A 15,921-nucleotide genomic window follows, 5' to 3' on the forward strand; every position below is an offset into this window, starting at 1 on the left:
GAGGTGGGCTGATTGTTTGTTCTTCAGTGCGGCATGGAGGCGTGGTTATGGGAGACTGTGTGTGTGTGTGTGTGTGTGTGTGTGTCCGTGGGTGTTGGCAGTTCGAATGGCTCAGGGGAAAAAGCTGTTCGTCAGCCTGCTGGTGTGGGATTTGGTTGAACTGTAGCGTCTCCCAGAGGGCAACAGATCAAAGGGGGTAGCAGGGTGTGAGGGGTCTCCTGTGATGGCCTTGGTTCTCCTGAGGCAGCAGGATGTGGAGATGTTTTCCAGGCTGGGCAGAGGGCAGCCAATGATCTTTTGGGCAGTGTTAATGACCCTCTGCACCGCCTTCCTGTCAACTGTGGAGCCTGCGTACCACACACTCAGGCAGTGCGTTAGTACGCTCACCACAGAGGAGTGAAAGAAGCCCAGCAGCAGCTTCGTGTCCAGATTGTTCTTCCTGAGGACACGCAGGAAGTGTAGCCGCTGTTGAGCCTTCTTAACCAGGGCCCTGATGTTGAGGGTCCAGGAGTGGTCAGTGGAGATGTATCAAAGGTCAGAGAGGGTATCAAAGGTCAGAGTCATTACAATCATGTCAAGTCAATAATCAGGAGACCAAACCTGACCACGCTATCTGGGGATTTTATTCACTAACCATATTAACTGCTGTCTGTCTGCAGCTAACACTTTCCTCTGCATAAATCATGTGGGGAATGAACCACCTTTATTATCTGAATATAATAGTAATGTTGAAATTGACAATTCTGCATTTTCTTTTAGTTTCATACTTGAGATGTGTACTGACTTGTGTACTGACTTCTACTTAATTTGAATGCATGACCTTTACAAGTAAAAAAATATCTCTATACTGTGGTGTCACCTTTACCCCAGATCTGTGGACGTCTTCCAAATCAGCCAAGTTTTAATTTTTAGTTAGAAATAAAAAGAAGAGAAACTGCTGAGGGGTGATCTTAGCTGATAACAGTTTGTCCAAGCTGAAAACAATTGTATGCTTGAAGACGATGCAGCCTTCTCAAATTTAAGCTCTTAATCATCAGTGTAACGTCTGGAACAATGACAGCCAGCAATGAACTGGTGATGTGCTGTTTTTGCAATATTTTGTGTATTCAGTTAAAGGAAATGTGTCCTTGGGTCAAAAAGGTACCATCATGTCCTGCTGATAGGGTGTGATCCTCCAGGACAAATAGCAAACCAGACAATGAGGTTCCGGTGACTTGAAATGGTATAGCTTGGTGATAAGTGTTGGGGTTATTATTCTTCCTGGTCAATATGTCTTCATACAATAGGAGGTCATAGGTATGTTATCCAGATGTTAAAGTCTGGATTAAGAATGATATTTTTAAACAATAAGGGCTGTTAGTAGTGAGCATATTACGGCAAAGTGTATTCTTTGATACATTAGCCTTTAAGCTGATGGTCATTTCATTTTACAGATGAGTTCTGAGACCCTGCTTTTTAACCAATTCAGTTTTAAAATGCACACAGTCAAAATATCCAGGCCAGCCTTCTGGTTGGATTTGTAGTAAATATTACCCTTCACCCTTAGGTCAAGATGAACAGGTCATCTGACAAATGCAGACAGACACCAGAGTCCAGCTCAAAATGTTTATTCAGATTAGGAACAGATCAGAAACATCGCCACAAGTGTTAGAAATGTCACAAGGGGGGTGAACTAGACAGCAGTCAGAAAACAGCAAGAGCTGCTGAGAAAAATGACAACCCCAGTCCAAACTCAAGTCTAAACATCCATCCTTCTATGACATTTAAAAAACAGCGACACCACCATAACATGCTAGAACTCAATGTAAAAGGTCAATCATTACATTGCACTCAGCGAATGAACAGCTGGAGGCATTTTTCATTTAAAGCCCGTGTCTTAGAATTTTCACAAACAGGCTCATTCCTGGGTTTTTTTTTTTTTTTAGCTCTTGTTCCCCAGGGTGTGCTTGTCAAACAGGTACTCTGCCATCTTGTTGTTGTGGGCATCCATGCGGGTGAGGTTGGTGATGTGGTCGCCCAGCTTCTTGATGGCCTCCACCTGCTCGTTCAGGTAGTGGGTCTCCAGGAAGTCACACAGCTGAGGACACAAAAAACAAATGTTAGATTGGTAAAAAAGGTAGGCATCTCTAAGGCATCAGTGTAGCATTAACTGAATCTTCAAACAACTTACATGAGGATCTACGTGGTCAGACGCCAGCTTGTGCAGGTCCAGCAGGGCCTGGTTGACATTCTTCTCCAGCTGCAGGGCGCACTGCATGGCCTCCAGCCCACTTCCCCACTCGTCACGCTCTGGTTTCTACAGAGGAGAAACATTCAATTACAGCAGACTGAACACTCATTAAGTCTTGTTTACACAGAGCACAAATCGTATGAGTCACCAGTAGTACTACTATTTCTGCCATTCATCACCCTCTGTGTCATTACAAGCTCAGAGGATCAACTCTGGTATTTGATTACAGAGGAAAAGAGGTTTAATTCAGGCATGATTTAGGAAAACATGCGCTGTATTAGTGGCCAAGTAGACCGCTACTAAAATTAGAGCCAAGATAAATATCAATATAATACAGATGCTGAATATTTTGCTGAATAATAGTACAACTTTCACAGAATATAAGATTTGGCAGAAGCAATTCCACCTGTACAATACACACTGGGTGTGGCAAGACATGTCCACACAGGACCAATTCTCAACCAACCTTGACATCCTGGAGGAAGATGCGTCCTCCTCTCTTGTTCTGGAAGGACAGCAGCTTCTCAGCATGCTCCCTCTCCTCCTCACTGTTCTCCTTGAAAAAGTGGGAGAAGCCTCCAAGGGCCACATCGTCACGGGAGAAGTAGAAGGCCTGTGGAGGGGGACAGACAGGATGACAAAGGCAGTTATTAGGAGGAGACGGCACCCATCATTATTTGGCCCAAAACAGAAACGTTATGACAAACAGTAGTTACGCAGCCAGACAGTGAGCTGTCACATTGAGTCATGACTCCTAGTAGCTTCGGCCAGTGATAAGCACTGGGTTAGGAGATGAAGGGGTGGGAAAACACGCAGCTAAGCATGACACAGCACTTTTTCGTTAGGGCTGCCACTATTGTCTAGCAGCCTGCCAATCACCGATAAACATCCAGGAAACTAGCCACTATTGAAATGCTGCACTACGTAACAGTTATACGCCAAGAATGTATACACATTACACAACATTTTACTTCCCAATACTCATTTTTACATGTATACCGTTAGATAAAATTCAAAATGTTATTTCTCACCATAGAAGTGTAGGTGTAAGAGGCAAACAGCTCCATGTTGACCATCCGGTTGATTGCAGCCTCGCTGTCGCGGTGGTAGTTCTGACGCACTTGGGACTCCATTTTGGCTGGCGTTTTTCTTGTGCTTTTTCTTAACAAAACGGTACAAAAATAGCTTCACGGCGATTTCTTTTTTCAGTAGTGTTCAAGTATTGAAGGCTTCTCGTGTCCGGAATGCAGGCGAGTTGAGCAAAAAGTGGGACGACGGAAGAAGTTCCGTTCAAACACTGTTGAAGCAAGAACTCCTCTACGTTTCTTCCCTGTTGTGAAATGGCAGTGGAGTCGCTCCTTGTATTTATACCCCGGAGGAAACCTCGTGACAGACGTAACGTCAGTGTGCACATTTCCGCCAATCAGGGAGCACATGACGGTGGCTGATCTGCAGTGTGAGGTAAAGGGTGAGGTTGCATTTTTTTTTGCCCCTGCATATTTCATTGATTTGTTGTGGCAACAGCACACCTATAATGACTCAGCACCTTTGTTGTTTGAAGAGACAATAAACGGCATCATATCTGAGATCAAGTTGTGAAGTTGTCATTTTCCCTTTGTCTAACAAGAACAGTATACACCTATATAAAGATTAACTACAACTGGACATAAAGAATTATGTCCATATTGTTTCTGTTAAACACATGAACACAGAACTGCAAATGACAAACATTATTAAATAATTTATGAACACGAAAGGCAATCTATAGAACATGGCGATTGGTCACTTGAACTTGTTTTACCTCATGGTGACACCTAAAAACTGCTGATAACGTGTTTTCGACCAAGGTGGTTTTTATTGCATTACTCAATACCACAGCACTGTTGGGAGACACTACAGAGTCTGAACAGTGCGTTCCATAGCTGAAAAAAAAGAAACAACTGTATTCACAACGTGTTTGTGAGAAAAGTTGCTTCTTTTTTTTTTTTTTTCTCGGGTAAAACGTTATCATCTAATTTGGTCACCATCAGACCCAGATCACTGACATTTATTCTACCTGAAAAGGATGGTTTAGATCTTAGACTGTAGGGTCAATTGTAGAATATGTACTGTTTGTTCAGAACTGACTTTTGAATAGTAACATGTTGTGTTCATGATCAGCCAATTTGCTTTTAAGAATGGTTAAAAAACAGATTGCAGATTGCAGACATGGACTGAGAGGCCTTTTTCCATATAAACTTGATTGCCCCTATAATAAAGTGAAATAGCACTGTGAGCCAGTAGTTTTCCACTGTCGTGCTGTACTGTGTTTAAAGAGCCAAGCCCAGGTGCACTGTCAGCCTGGACCAGTGCTTTGTTCAGCACCCGATCTTATCACATGGAGAGTGGTTCTATTTACAAAACACTGTTCTCTGTATCTCACCACTTCGCAGAACATTATTTTCCAACAGCTAAATGAAATCTTACCTGGACTGTTGAATTATTTCTGTTTAAGGAGACATGTATTGGAAAAATGTCAACACTACTGAAGAAGAAGTCACACACACTTTTAATCTTGAACATTGAGTGCTACAAGCTTCACATCACCACTACATTGCAGGCATGTCTCTACTGATGTAACACATTCCTGAACTCTGGGAGAGGTACTTTCTATAGAATTATAAAAACAGGACAGGTTGTGCACTGACACTAACACTTGGTAGAAGTCCTCAGCTTTAAAAAGGTTGTATATAATGTCAGCTTTAGATGTTACACACACCATTTCATCATAATGTGTGTCTGTACTCACTTTATATCTTATTTTCACATTCTTGTAAAGTGTAATTTAGACAGCACCCATCCTTATTTTGTGCTGTGTCATGCAACCTGAGAAGCCGGTCTTGAGTCAAAAGTTGTATCAGGTTCAACTGAAGATCTTGCTGTGTCACTGTTGTGACTCAGCATTTCCCCAGTTTATAGGCCACCCTTCCTGTTTCTTTCTTCTGCTTTTGGTTAGGGTGACGGTGGGTGGGAGGAGTCTTGTGACCAGGATGTCTGGAAGTTTACCTCAGTGCTCGGCTGGCTGGAACCAGTTTGGGAAAATAAAAAAGGAACCAAATTAAAAAGGGAACTGATAACTAAGAGTTACTGACCATGTATTCTTTAACCAGCGTGAGCAGGCCTATCACTACAATCCACATATTTGAATATTTCAGTGTGTTAGTAATACCGAGTAATAGTTATAAAATGAGCTACATTCAAATATATAATTCAAAAACCATTAAGCAGATTCATTTCTCAACACTTCTCATCAGTTATTTTATCACCTGCCAGTGATTTTACACATGAAAGATAGAAAACTCTCATAAATTGACATTAAACCTGATAATAAGTTAGGCTTCAGATATCAGTGATTTGGGTCTGTCTGACTTTTACTTTCATTGTTGATGTTTTTTTCTTTCTGAGCTAGGATGACAGCAGTCCTGTTTCCTCAGTGGTCCTAACTTAATAATTATTAAGCATTTTCACTGGCTGGTCGTTTGAATTGATACCATTAACGATGACTCATTTCTAGAAATGACAACACCCCTGTTTTAGTGAAAATATCAATACTGATAACATTGTAGGCCAAGTACTCATCAACCAATTACTGGATAAATCTATGTAAATCGAACGACTCTGTCAGTACAGACTTCAAGAGTCAACCATGGCTCTCTGAGTGGTGCTTTGAGCTAATGCTAATGTTAGCATTCTAGCATGCACACACTGGCAATGCTAAAATGCTGACGTTAAAATGATACAATGTTCACCATGCTGAGTATCTGAGTGAAGCGTGTTAGCAATCACTTGCTACTTACCACTAAACACATAATAAATCTGACAAGGACTTCATTGGTTTAGCAGGTGTTTGGTCTTAGATCCCAGCAGATTATTAAGGGATCATTAAGGGATCACCAAAGACAGAAGAATTTAAAAAAAAAGACAGTAGAATGTATAAATCAATGAAATGATCACATGTTTTATTTGGGCTTTAAGACAGTGAGACTCACAGTGTCATACTCTGGAAAAACATACACAGATTTTATATTTTTTACAATGTTAACTTGAACATGGAGAGCTATATTTTACTAGGAATGTTTGCATTAAGTGTACCTCCAAGGATAAAAGCTAGTTTATTGTACAGTGATAGAGATATACAGTACACTTGATTGGCATATTTGGATTGAGTTTACATATCGTTCAGTTATTGATAGAACTCTAAGGCAGAACAGGTTTCAAGTTGTATATTGCAAAAAGTGATGTTTTTGTGGTTAAAAAAAAAAAAAAAAAAAAAAAAAATAGTTAAACATTTTAACTACAACTTATATATTTTATTTCAACAATTACAAATTTAACCGTTTTTCTCCGTGGCACTTGAAAAACATCTGTAGCTTTCTGAATACCATTTCAGGACTCTGCTACCTGAATGTCTGCCTGGAAAAACAAATGTAACTAAATAGTAAACAGCAAGAGGACAGAGGTAGAAAGTCATCAGTATCGTTTATACGATTGCAGAATGGCTGTCTTCATCATAAAGAACGAACATGATATGACAATTTCCCCTTGTAGATTTTTGATATCACTGACAGTTTTTTTTTTTTTATCTCACTTTAATACATCAATAGTGCTGCTTACATACGACCTTCATCAAAGTAAGTTTAAGAATTTTAGCTTAATACTTTCAAAATCTCCTGTCTAGGTTTGTATGTTTGTTTTGTTACATATTAGCAAAATGTAAGCCAGACTCACTCTCTGTGGTCTCTCCTGTTAATATGTTTTGGCTCTACCTTTCTCATTCTTCTCAATCACTTAAAGGCTGCTTAACAAATCCTGGCCTTCACTTTATTATGTATCAGAATACACACTTTGTTAATTCTAGCAACAAGTGGCCAGAGCCATTCTCTTAAAGTCAAGGAAGGCATTTGACAAGTGCAGCAACAGTAACTATGGAGGAAGGCACTTCACACAGTTAACTACATCTTATAATTAGTATCATCATTATTATTAATTGTTGTCTGGATATTGTTCACCAATATCTCATGATTTACAGTGACGGCTAATCTTTGCTCCTTCCGTTTAAATCTACATCCAGCAGTTATTTACATGCTGATGTTGAATCAGCAGATATCTGCAACTCTCCCCCTTCTTTCTTGTCACCATCTTTTATTCTCCCTCCCTCGGTCTTCTTATGCAGTAGGAATCCAGACACTCTTCCACTGGACAGCATTTCTCCACATCTCTTCCATGAATGAGGGGTGAGACTGAGTCCAGTCTTTTCCTTCATCATCCTTCTGGCAGAAGAGCCTCAGTGTTTTCAGAGGACTGGTGCAGGTGTACTGGAGGTACTGACAGCCCTATGGTGGAAAGTCAGATAGCAGTGGTGAAGATGATTGTACTTTGTAGGACTGGGTCTGTTTTTAATCCTGGGTATTGTTAATAGAATCCTGCGTTCTGGGGGAGCTGTGCCCTGGCCTTCGACAAAATCTGAACCGTGGTCTATGTGCTGGTGTTTAGTCCTTACCTCAGCGCTGCCCCAGTACCAGATGGCCTTGATGACACTGTGATTAGCCAGAGCCACTGTCATCTGGTCTCTGCCTCCTGTAATGATATTTACTAAACCTGCTGGCAGGTCTGAAGATTGGAGCACCTGAGGAGGAAGATGAGGAAATGGGAGTGTTTACAGATCCATAGACAAGTATACTGCTCTCAGTGCAGGTTGGCAACATGTCTGCTGCAGCTCTTTGGAATATGGCGCACCTCAAGAGTCTGTTCTTGGCACTATTTTGTTACCTCTGCAAAGGAGGTAAGAATAAACTTTAAGAATAAACCTTATTAAATTTTGATGCAGATCTGGATAAAGAGGCTGATCCAGGAATTCTTTCTCACTTTCTTAACGCTGCACGGCCATTTTTCAACATTAATGTTTATTTCTCAAACAATAATACAAGGATCTTGATGAAAAACACATATGTTTTTAGGTAGCTGGTATCTACGAGTAAGCACAATTTCATGCAGATCCATAAAAAAAAAAAAAAGTGGTGACTTGCAGTTTACTGAGGTCGATATTGAGGTCCAAATATTATGAGTTGATTCCTAATCAAACAGGTTAATGAAATTGCACTTTGAGACTTTTTGTCCTAATAATTGCCAGTTATAGCATTTTATCCTTTGAAAGAGCTGAGAAATGAATAAATGCTCAGAGACTGAGCATTTGATGGTTTTATTGTGAAGCATTTTCTAACTTTTGTGTTGAAAAGTGCAAAAGGTCTTCTCTCTTAACACGTACCTGAATGAATGCCAAGGCTGGTAGTGGATACTTCTGACACGGAACCATGACAACGGCATTACCTGTGGCAATGGCTGCCCCAAGAAGTGTTACCATGGAGAGGAGGGGATTGTTGTCAGGGAGGACAACCCCCACAACTCCCAGGGCTTCAGGGAAGGACAGAGCAGAGCCGGATTGTGGCATAGGCTGAAGGAGATGGACGCAACAAGATGTAAGTTTGGGGATCAGCTATTATTACTAATCTTCTTGGCAATCATTTAATTTGTTCATTTTGTATAATATTACAAAAAGCCTCACCAGAGCTCCACCTTGGACTTTGTCACAGTAAGCCGCCCAATCACTGAGCCTGGCTATGCTGAGCTCTACCTCCTTCTCAGCCTCATCCATTGAAACACCAGACTGGACGTTGATTGACGCAGCTATGTCCCGCCTCTTTGCCTCCAGACCCTTAGCCAGAGAGTAGAGTGACTGAGCACGTGCAGAGGGGCTCTTCTTCATCCAGCTAGAGGAGGGGAAGGATGTTAAAAGAAAAGTGTGACCACTTTTGTGTTTAGTTCCTGTATTGCATTCTATTATTTTGATATGTATTAACAAAAAGAGCTGTGTGTTTATTGGATTTTAAAGTAATTAAACTCTGTTTGACACTCATGTACTTTACACTGTGTATGACTCAGCAGATTTGCAACAAGTTCAACCTTGACTCGTGATAAACACACGCAGCCCACTGTGTTGTGAAATACCTTGATACCTATCTGGATTGTAAACATGACCATCTCTGTGTGAGTCTGAAAGCCAACATGACCTTGATGATGGTTAAACTTCACACGGGAAAAGTTTTAAAGCCCTGTCAAGCTTTATCAGCGGGTGTTATATTTTAGCTGGGAGTAGGTGAAGGTTTTAAGCCTGGGCCAAACTGAACAAATCTCTTTGCTGACGAGTTCACAGTGATCTATCTATGAGTAAGAGGAAGAGGTTTTTTGTTGGGTTGTTTTTGGGGAAGGCCCTTGGCATGGAATGTGAGAGCCACACATCTAATTTGCTCTCAGATGAAGGAGATAATGATAAACTGTGGTCAGAATGACTGACTGATCCTCAAGTAAGCACTGACTTGACCTACTGGAGTATCACTGGCACAAATACTAACTGATACCTCCTGAGTGGATAAGATATTTGCCCAGCGTGAGTGATCCACATTAAATGCAGATTTCTCTTATGCTCTGTTAAGTTAGTTTGGTGAGCAAATCATGCCGACATCTTACCACTTCCTTTATGTGCTGCACAATAAATGCATGTTATCTGGGTCTGGGTTATGTGACACAACATGAACTAATTTCAGCTTTTCGGATGGACTTTGATCGACTGACTTGCAATCGTTTGTGTATGTTTGTGTGGCAAAGCACTCACCCAGGCTGTACTTTGATAGCCGCCTCCACAGCATTACGGACATCTTTCCTGCCTCCATCTGGACAGTAGGCTAACACACCGCTGCCCCCTGGGGACTGCACAGCCAGACTGCAGCCAGACACTGATTTGCAAGCTTTACCGCCGACAAATTGCAGGTAGTGCTTAGGAGCACTGGGAAGAGAAGAGGGTGAAAGGGAGTGATACATGTGGACAGATAGATGGGTAGAATTGACAAAAGCAGAGAAAATCATCAACATGATAACTTGCAATATCTTGTCAACAAGACTAGTAAAGTAAAGGGAGCACTACAAGCCCACCTGGCGGGGTCTGAATCATCAGGAATGATAGCCGGGCATGATGCTGTTCCAAAGGTTGAGTAGTCCATAGAGACAGGGGAGGAGCGAGGGAGAGGAGGAGAAGAAGAGGGCAGACACAGGAACTGGTACAGACCCTGAAGAAAGCAGAAAGGAGGTCAACATACAGTACAAGACTCTTGATATTGGTTATTAACTGTTGGGTTAATGTTTCCTGTTAAAGTGCTACAGTGTGATGAACTACTGGAACCTACCTCCTGTCCTCCATCGACGCAGGTGCCGCTGTCTTTGTGACCAGAGACCGGCATACAGGGGTCAGACACAGAGTGGGAATTCACCCACACAGAGCCAACTGACAGGCTGAGGAGAGAGGAAAATAACTAAAGTAAAAGGTCCTTTTCACAGCAGACAGTTTGACTTTTCACATCAGGAAACACACTGGTGTAAAGAATAATGCTAGCAATGGGCTCGGCTCCAGTTAGTGACCATACATCATATCAGAGCCCTGGATGTGTCTCAGGTAAATTGAATGTAGCCATCATTGGAATAAAAAAAGTAAAAGACATGATGATGATGAGGTGATTTTGAAGAGGACAAGCAAAGAAACATACAAGAAAAGTAAGTGGAAGATGGAAGAATAAAGAGAAGAAGGGAAAGTGGAGGAAAATGAGTGAGAGGAAAGTGTATGCACCTCCTGGCTGTCTCCAGTGCCAGTGTGAGGTCTTCAGTCCAGATAGAGGCGGCCTGGCCATGAGGAGTGTGGTTTCCTATGTAGAAGAAAGAAGTTACTATGGTTCAAGTAGACATTTGATATCAGAAGATATAAAAATCCTATAAAAATGGTTTCATTGAACAAAGAAACATCTGTTAACCAGCTAAAAAAACCCACAACAGTGTGAAAAGCAATGTAGAGTCGACTGCTAACTATTAATGATGATAAAGTGCTACATTATATCTTTAACAAGTCTCAAACACAGCATCTAAAGACTGAAAATGAACTTTCAGTTTTTTTTAAGACAGCTGTTGATATTCATCAAACGGTAACTACAAAATCTGTCTTCAGTCATGCATCTACATCCACAGAGGCTCTCCTACCGAGGGTCACTCCTTCTGTGTGGGTTCTAAAGGTCATGAGAGGCAGCAGTGGTCCCGGGGCGGGGCAGACAACAAACGGAGAAGGGGGGGCCGCCCCACAGAGTACCGTGGGAGGGTACTGGGCACCTGACGGGGGGACACTGCAGGGCTGAATCAGCTGGAGACCAGAGAAGAAAAAAAGAACTGTTTTTCAGTAACTATGTAAGAAACCTGTTGGTTACCACTCATTACTGTTTTAAAATTTTTCTTCATTTGTCTACATTTTGGCTTCATCATTTATAACTATTCTCTATTTTTCCCTGACAATACTGCCCATTTTTCTCACTACAACTCCATCTTTTTCAGCCAGCTCTCTTACCTGACACTAACTTTTGTTATACAAAAATGACAGCAGGTGCAAATGACTGCAACAATCAATAAAGTGCATACTGTTGACTTATCACTGTGTAACCTCTTGTAACAGTAGCTAAAGCATTTTAGCCGCCAAACTACTGCTAACAAAGTTAGCAAGCTAACACTACATAAAGCAATATAGTCTGTTTTATTTCAAATATTAAGAAAGAAAAACCAGAAAACCAGAAAATCAACCAAAATAAGTGGTTCTGACTCACCTTGGCCCCCTGCTGCTGAGCTTCTTGGATAGCAGCATCCACCAGGACTCTGTCTCTGTCACTGTGCAGGGCCACACACTTCATCCCTGCCATACGGAGCCTGAGACGGGTCACAACATTGTCCACAATGCTCTCCTGCACACACAGCACCCAGTGGACCTGAGGGGAGGGAGAAAGAGAGGACAGTTGGAGACACGGTGGTCTGACAGAATGGCACGTCACACTTATTTGTGCACATCACCTCTCTTTTCTTCTTGAAGGCAGTCTCTATCACTCCATCCACTGCGCTGTCAATGTCAGCTGACTCGAAGATGATGAAGGGACACGTGGCGCCGATGCAGGGGGAGACAGAGAGTGGAACGCCCATCCCTGCTGTGGCCTTGCACAGCATCACCCCATCCTGACAGAGTAACATTGTTGTTACAGTTTAGTTAATATTACTCATATTCACAACAGTATTGAAGGCCTTATGACAAATGTACAGAAAGGTACACACACGCACCTGCTTGTTGCCGCTGTAGGTGACATAGCTGACACTGGGGTTCTGAGCCACTTTAGCACACAGCGACACGTCACTTCCTGTTAGAACATTAAGAGCACCGGCAGGAAGTCCTGCTCCAATAAAAAGCTGTGCCAATAGGAGCGCTGGAGGGGCGGTGTTCAGACCAGGGACGATGATGACAGAGTTGCCTAGGGGAAGGCAGATTCAATTTTAACTCACAAACACCTCACAGAACATTTTTGAATGAACACGAACAAATAAAGAATTTGGATTAGATCAGAACTGCCACAATGAGCCAGTGAATCAGTCAGTCAATTGGCAAATATTTTGATAATTTCAAGCAGTTTAAAGTTTGGAGTGTTGGTTGTACAAAAGAAGCTTTTTGCTGAATTTATCTTGGACAACAGGTAACTGTTTTCTGATGTTTTATACACCCCAAAATTAAATGATCAAATAATAAATTGAGAAAGCTCTTTAATTAATAATGAAAGCAATCATTAGTTTTCATTAGAAAAAGAAACCTTCTCTAATTTGATGTGTATCTAATCAGTAAAGTGTCTGCGTGTGTGTTACCCATGGCCAGTGCTGGTAAGACTTTGAGCATGAGGGAATAAAGAGAGCAGTCATCAGAGACAACCACTGCCACCACACCTGGAAAAAAGGAAAAACAGAATTAAAAAAATATATATATATATTCAAAAACATAACAATATAATAAACATAATAAATACTTTATCTAAATTGTAAACACTCCTGCTTTCACCTCACCCAATGGTGTCCAGCTGGTGATGAGAGTGTCTCTGAGCTGAGCCCAACTGCTGTAGTACTGCAGCTGTCTGATGAGGGTGGAGGACGAGCAGGAGGCCCCACACAGCTCGCACAGCTCCGACACACACTGGCCGTGCTGCCCGAGAGCGCTAACCAACCTGTTAGTGGAGGGCAGGTAACACACAAGTTGATCTCCACATTAGGACAGGGGTACAGTTGGTGCTGAGGGTCCTGAAGTGTGTAAAGGAGAGGTTACCTGAGCAGCACTTTGGCCCTCTGGTAGCAGCTCAGGACACTCCAGGCCTTGAAGCCGTTCACTGCGGAGGAGGCGCACTGGGAAATGTCGTCCTCCACGGCGCAAACCGTGCTGCACACCTCAACACCTGGAGAGCAAAAGGAGCAAAAAAAAATAAATGTTGTCAGTTTTTTGAATAATTTGAGGGCTGGGCAATAATATTTATCATGTATTGAGATACGGCCACAAAATATTATGATACAATTTCAAGGTCATATCGTTCAGCCCTACTTTAAATAGAAGGGGGTGATGAAGCTGAATTAGAAGCGAGTCTAAGCTGCACAGGTTTTCTTTGTGCTCCTAACTCAGGCTGCACTTACCTTTAGAATCAGTAAGGGGGCGCCTCTGTCTGTCTGCTGGACAAACAAACTTGCCATCGATGAACAGACCCAGAGAACGGGAATGGTGATCCAGCCAGGCCTGACAGAGGAGAGAGTAACAGTTTACAAGGAGAAAGCCCAAAACCAGTTGTAAGGATGACATGTGGCTGCAGCGTCAGTACATGACTTTTACATTTCTGTTGTTCCTTGCATAATACTCTTGCGTACTTCACTGTTAATCTATTTTTAGGATGTTTATGATCCTGGACAGTTTGGATGGTGAGGCACACTTGCCATCACAGCCGTGCGACCTGATGAAGACCCACGTGGGATCAGATTGTTGCTTTCATGAAATTCTGTGGCAAGTAGAACGTGTGGAGAATTTCGGTTTTCTGCCACTTTTTACTTCCATTCCACTACGATTCTGGAAGCAAATATCAAAATCTTTATTCCACTACATTTATTCAATAGCTTTAGTTAACAGTGACTTTGCATACTGCTTGTAAGAAAGCAGCATGTTTTATTTATTCATTTTTATCAGCAATACAAACAAAGGAAAATAGTAATTCAACACTAATCAGAAAAATGGTGAATATCAAATCCAATAGTCAGCCACACTGATAATCAGACAGTTGACTGAGAGAATTCGGTCTACATGTAAATGTTTTTTTTTTTACTTATACGTTTGTACGATGCTAAACTTCATGTATTGGCAGAAAATGCTCCATATATGTATAGTGTATACTTGTATACTGGGTACTTTTATAACACTGCTGGTTACCATCGACACAACAATATAAACGTCTTGCTATAATGCCTCTAAATGCGGCAGATCTGACACTGTACATGAAACAGACCCAAAAACTATGCTCGCAGTTTATTGGCCAGGAAGACACCACCTCTGCGGGACGGTCACTGATAAAAGGCAGGTAGGACAGGCAGTGTGTCAACTATTTACAGACAGAAGAGCAAAGTGCAGAGTTGACCCATCTCTCTGCATAACCAGGCTCATCTTCACTTGACAACCTTTTCAGCCGGACTAAAGCTCCTCTGATATCACACTGTAATATTGCACAGCTACATCTTTCTCCTTACAGCAGAAAGAGAAACTGCAGGGATGAGGTCAACTATGCACCAATCTTGGCCTTGGAGCAGTTTCATCAAATTAAACATCTACCAAGACACTGTGACATCTGAACATTTTCCTGATCCTAGACAAACAAACATCTACACACCCAGCAGATAATCTGAATCATCCCTGAATCTAATCCTAGCCTACACCGGTAGTCCAAGCCCTAGAGCTCCTATCTGTGATGGATGAATGGATGGATGAATGTGAATAAATTATCCAAAAAAAAAATAAAAATCAGTGGATTAGATTTCCCTGAAATGGAAATGTGTGTCCTAACATCTGGCTGCACCCTTGACATTTCATAATCAACAACTGTACACGGGTCACATGTTAGCCTTGTGAGTTACAGACAGCTAAGAGTTAATGAACTTCACATGGGTCAGACAGTCTCACAGGAATAGGCTAACATAAGTGAGCAGTAGAACAAGCTAATATTTGCCGATACGCAGCTAAACATATATTTATGTCAACCACGGCCGTCACTACTTCTCTGTTGTAAATTATGTTGATAACTTTACCTGTGCAGTGGCATAGCTGGGAGTTGCTGCAGGTCCGTACTCCATGCTTTGAAAAATATCGTGCACTGTCTTGATGGTGTTACCAGCCATAATAGTTACGAGTCAGTCTGGAAGCTAATCCTCCTCTGCGCCTTGTATTCGTTTCTGGGTGGCGTTCACGGTGAAAATCTTAACTTTGAAGGTTGTTTCCAGCAAGAAACTACAGAGAATTAGCTAGCAGGAATGAAAGTGAGGTCCCACTCCACGTCAAATGCAACGTGCTAGCTTCCCTCCCACTAAGACAGCTTGAGACTTGCGCGGTAGACACGAATTTGTAGAGCGAGAGCGTTCACTCCTGCCTACTTCCGGTGTTGTGTGCAGTTTCCTAACGGTTCATTAGAGCCCCAGGCTAATTTATCAGAAGCAACAAAAACTTAGTGTTGACTGAT

At 41.9% G+C, this 15,921-nt stretch overlaps 2 protein-coding genes across 2 annotated transcripts; both read right to left on the bottom strand.

Annotated features, from left to right (window-relative positions):
• Window positions 1-1,591: 1,591 nt before the first annotated feature.
• LOC119014431 (ferritin, middle subunit) lies at window positions 1,592-3,575 on the bottom strand. Its single transcript, XM_037089598.1, has 4 exons — window positions 3,262-3,575; window positions 2,697-2,843; window positions 2,171-2,296; window positions 1,592-2,077 (listed from the first exon to the last, which is right to left on the bottom strand). The coding sequence occupies exons 1-4, from the start codon at window positions 3,361-3,363 to the stop codon at window positions 1,922-1,924; spliced, it is 531 nt and encodes a 176-aa protein (XP_036945493.1). The 5' UTR covers window positions 3,364-3,575; the 3' UTR covers window positions 1,592-1,921.
• Window positions 3,576-6,203: 2,628 nt separating this feature from the next.
• Window positions 6,204-15,583, bottom strand: aldh16a1 (aldehyde dehydrogenase 16 family, member A1). The gene is made up of 17 exons (XM_037088091.1): window positions 15,494-15,583; window positions 13,844-13,943; window positions 13,485-13,611; window positions 13,229-13,386; window positions 13,034-13,111; window positions 12,461-12,648; window positions 12,200-12,358; window positions 11,959-12,117; window positions 11,348-11,504; window positions 10,944-11,019; window positions 10,507-10,612; window positions 10,256-10,389; window positions 9,939-10,109; window positions 8,832-9,036; window positions 8,535-8,720; window positions 7,770-7,895; window positions 6,204-7,602 (listed from the first exon to the last, which is right to left on the bottom strand). Exons 1-17 carry the CDS (start codon window positions 15,581-15,583, stop codon window positions 7,435-7,437), a joined length of 2,388 nt encoding a protein of 795 aa, XP_036943986.1. The 3' UTR covers window positions 6,204-7,434.
• Window positions 15,584-15,921: the final 338 nt, after the last annotated feature.

Source organism: Acanthopagrus latus, chromosome 23 (genome assembly GCF_904848185.1).
Source record: "Acanthopagrus latus isolate v.2019 chromosome 23, fAcaLat1.1, whole genome shotgun sequence".
In the NCBI taxonomy this organism is placed as follows: Eukaryota; Metazoa; Chordata; class Actinopteri; order Spariformes; family Sparidae; genus Acanthopagrus; species Acanthopagrus latus.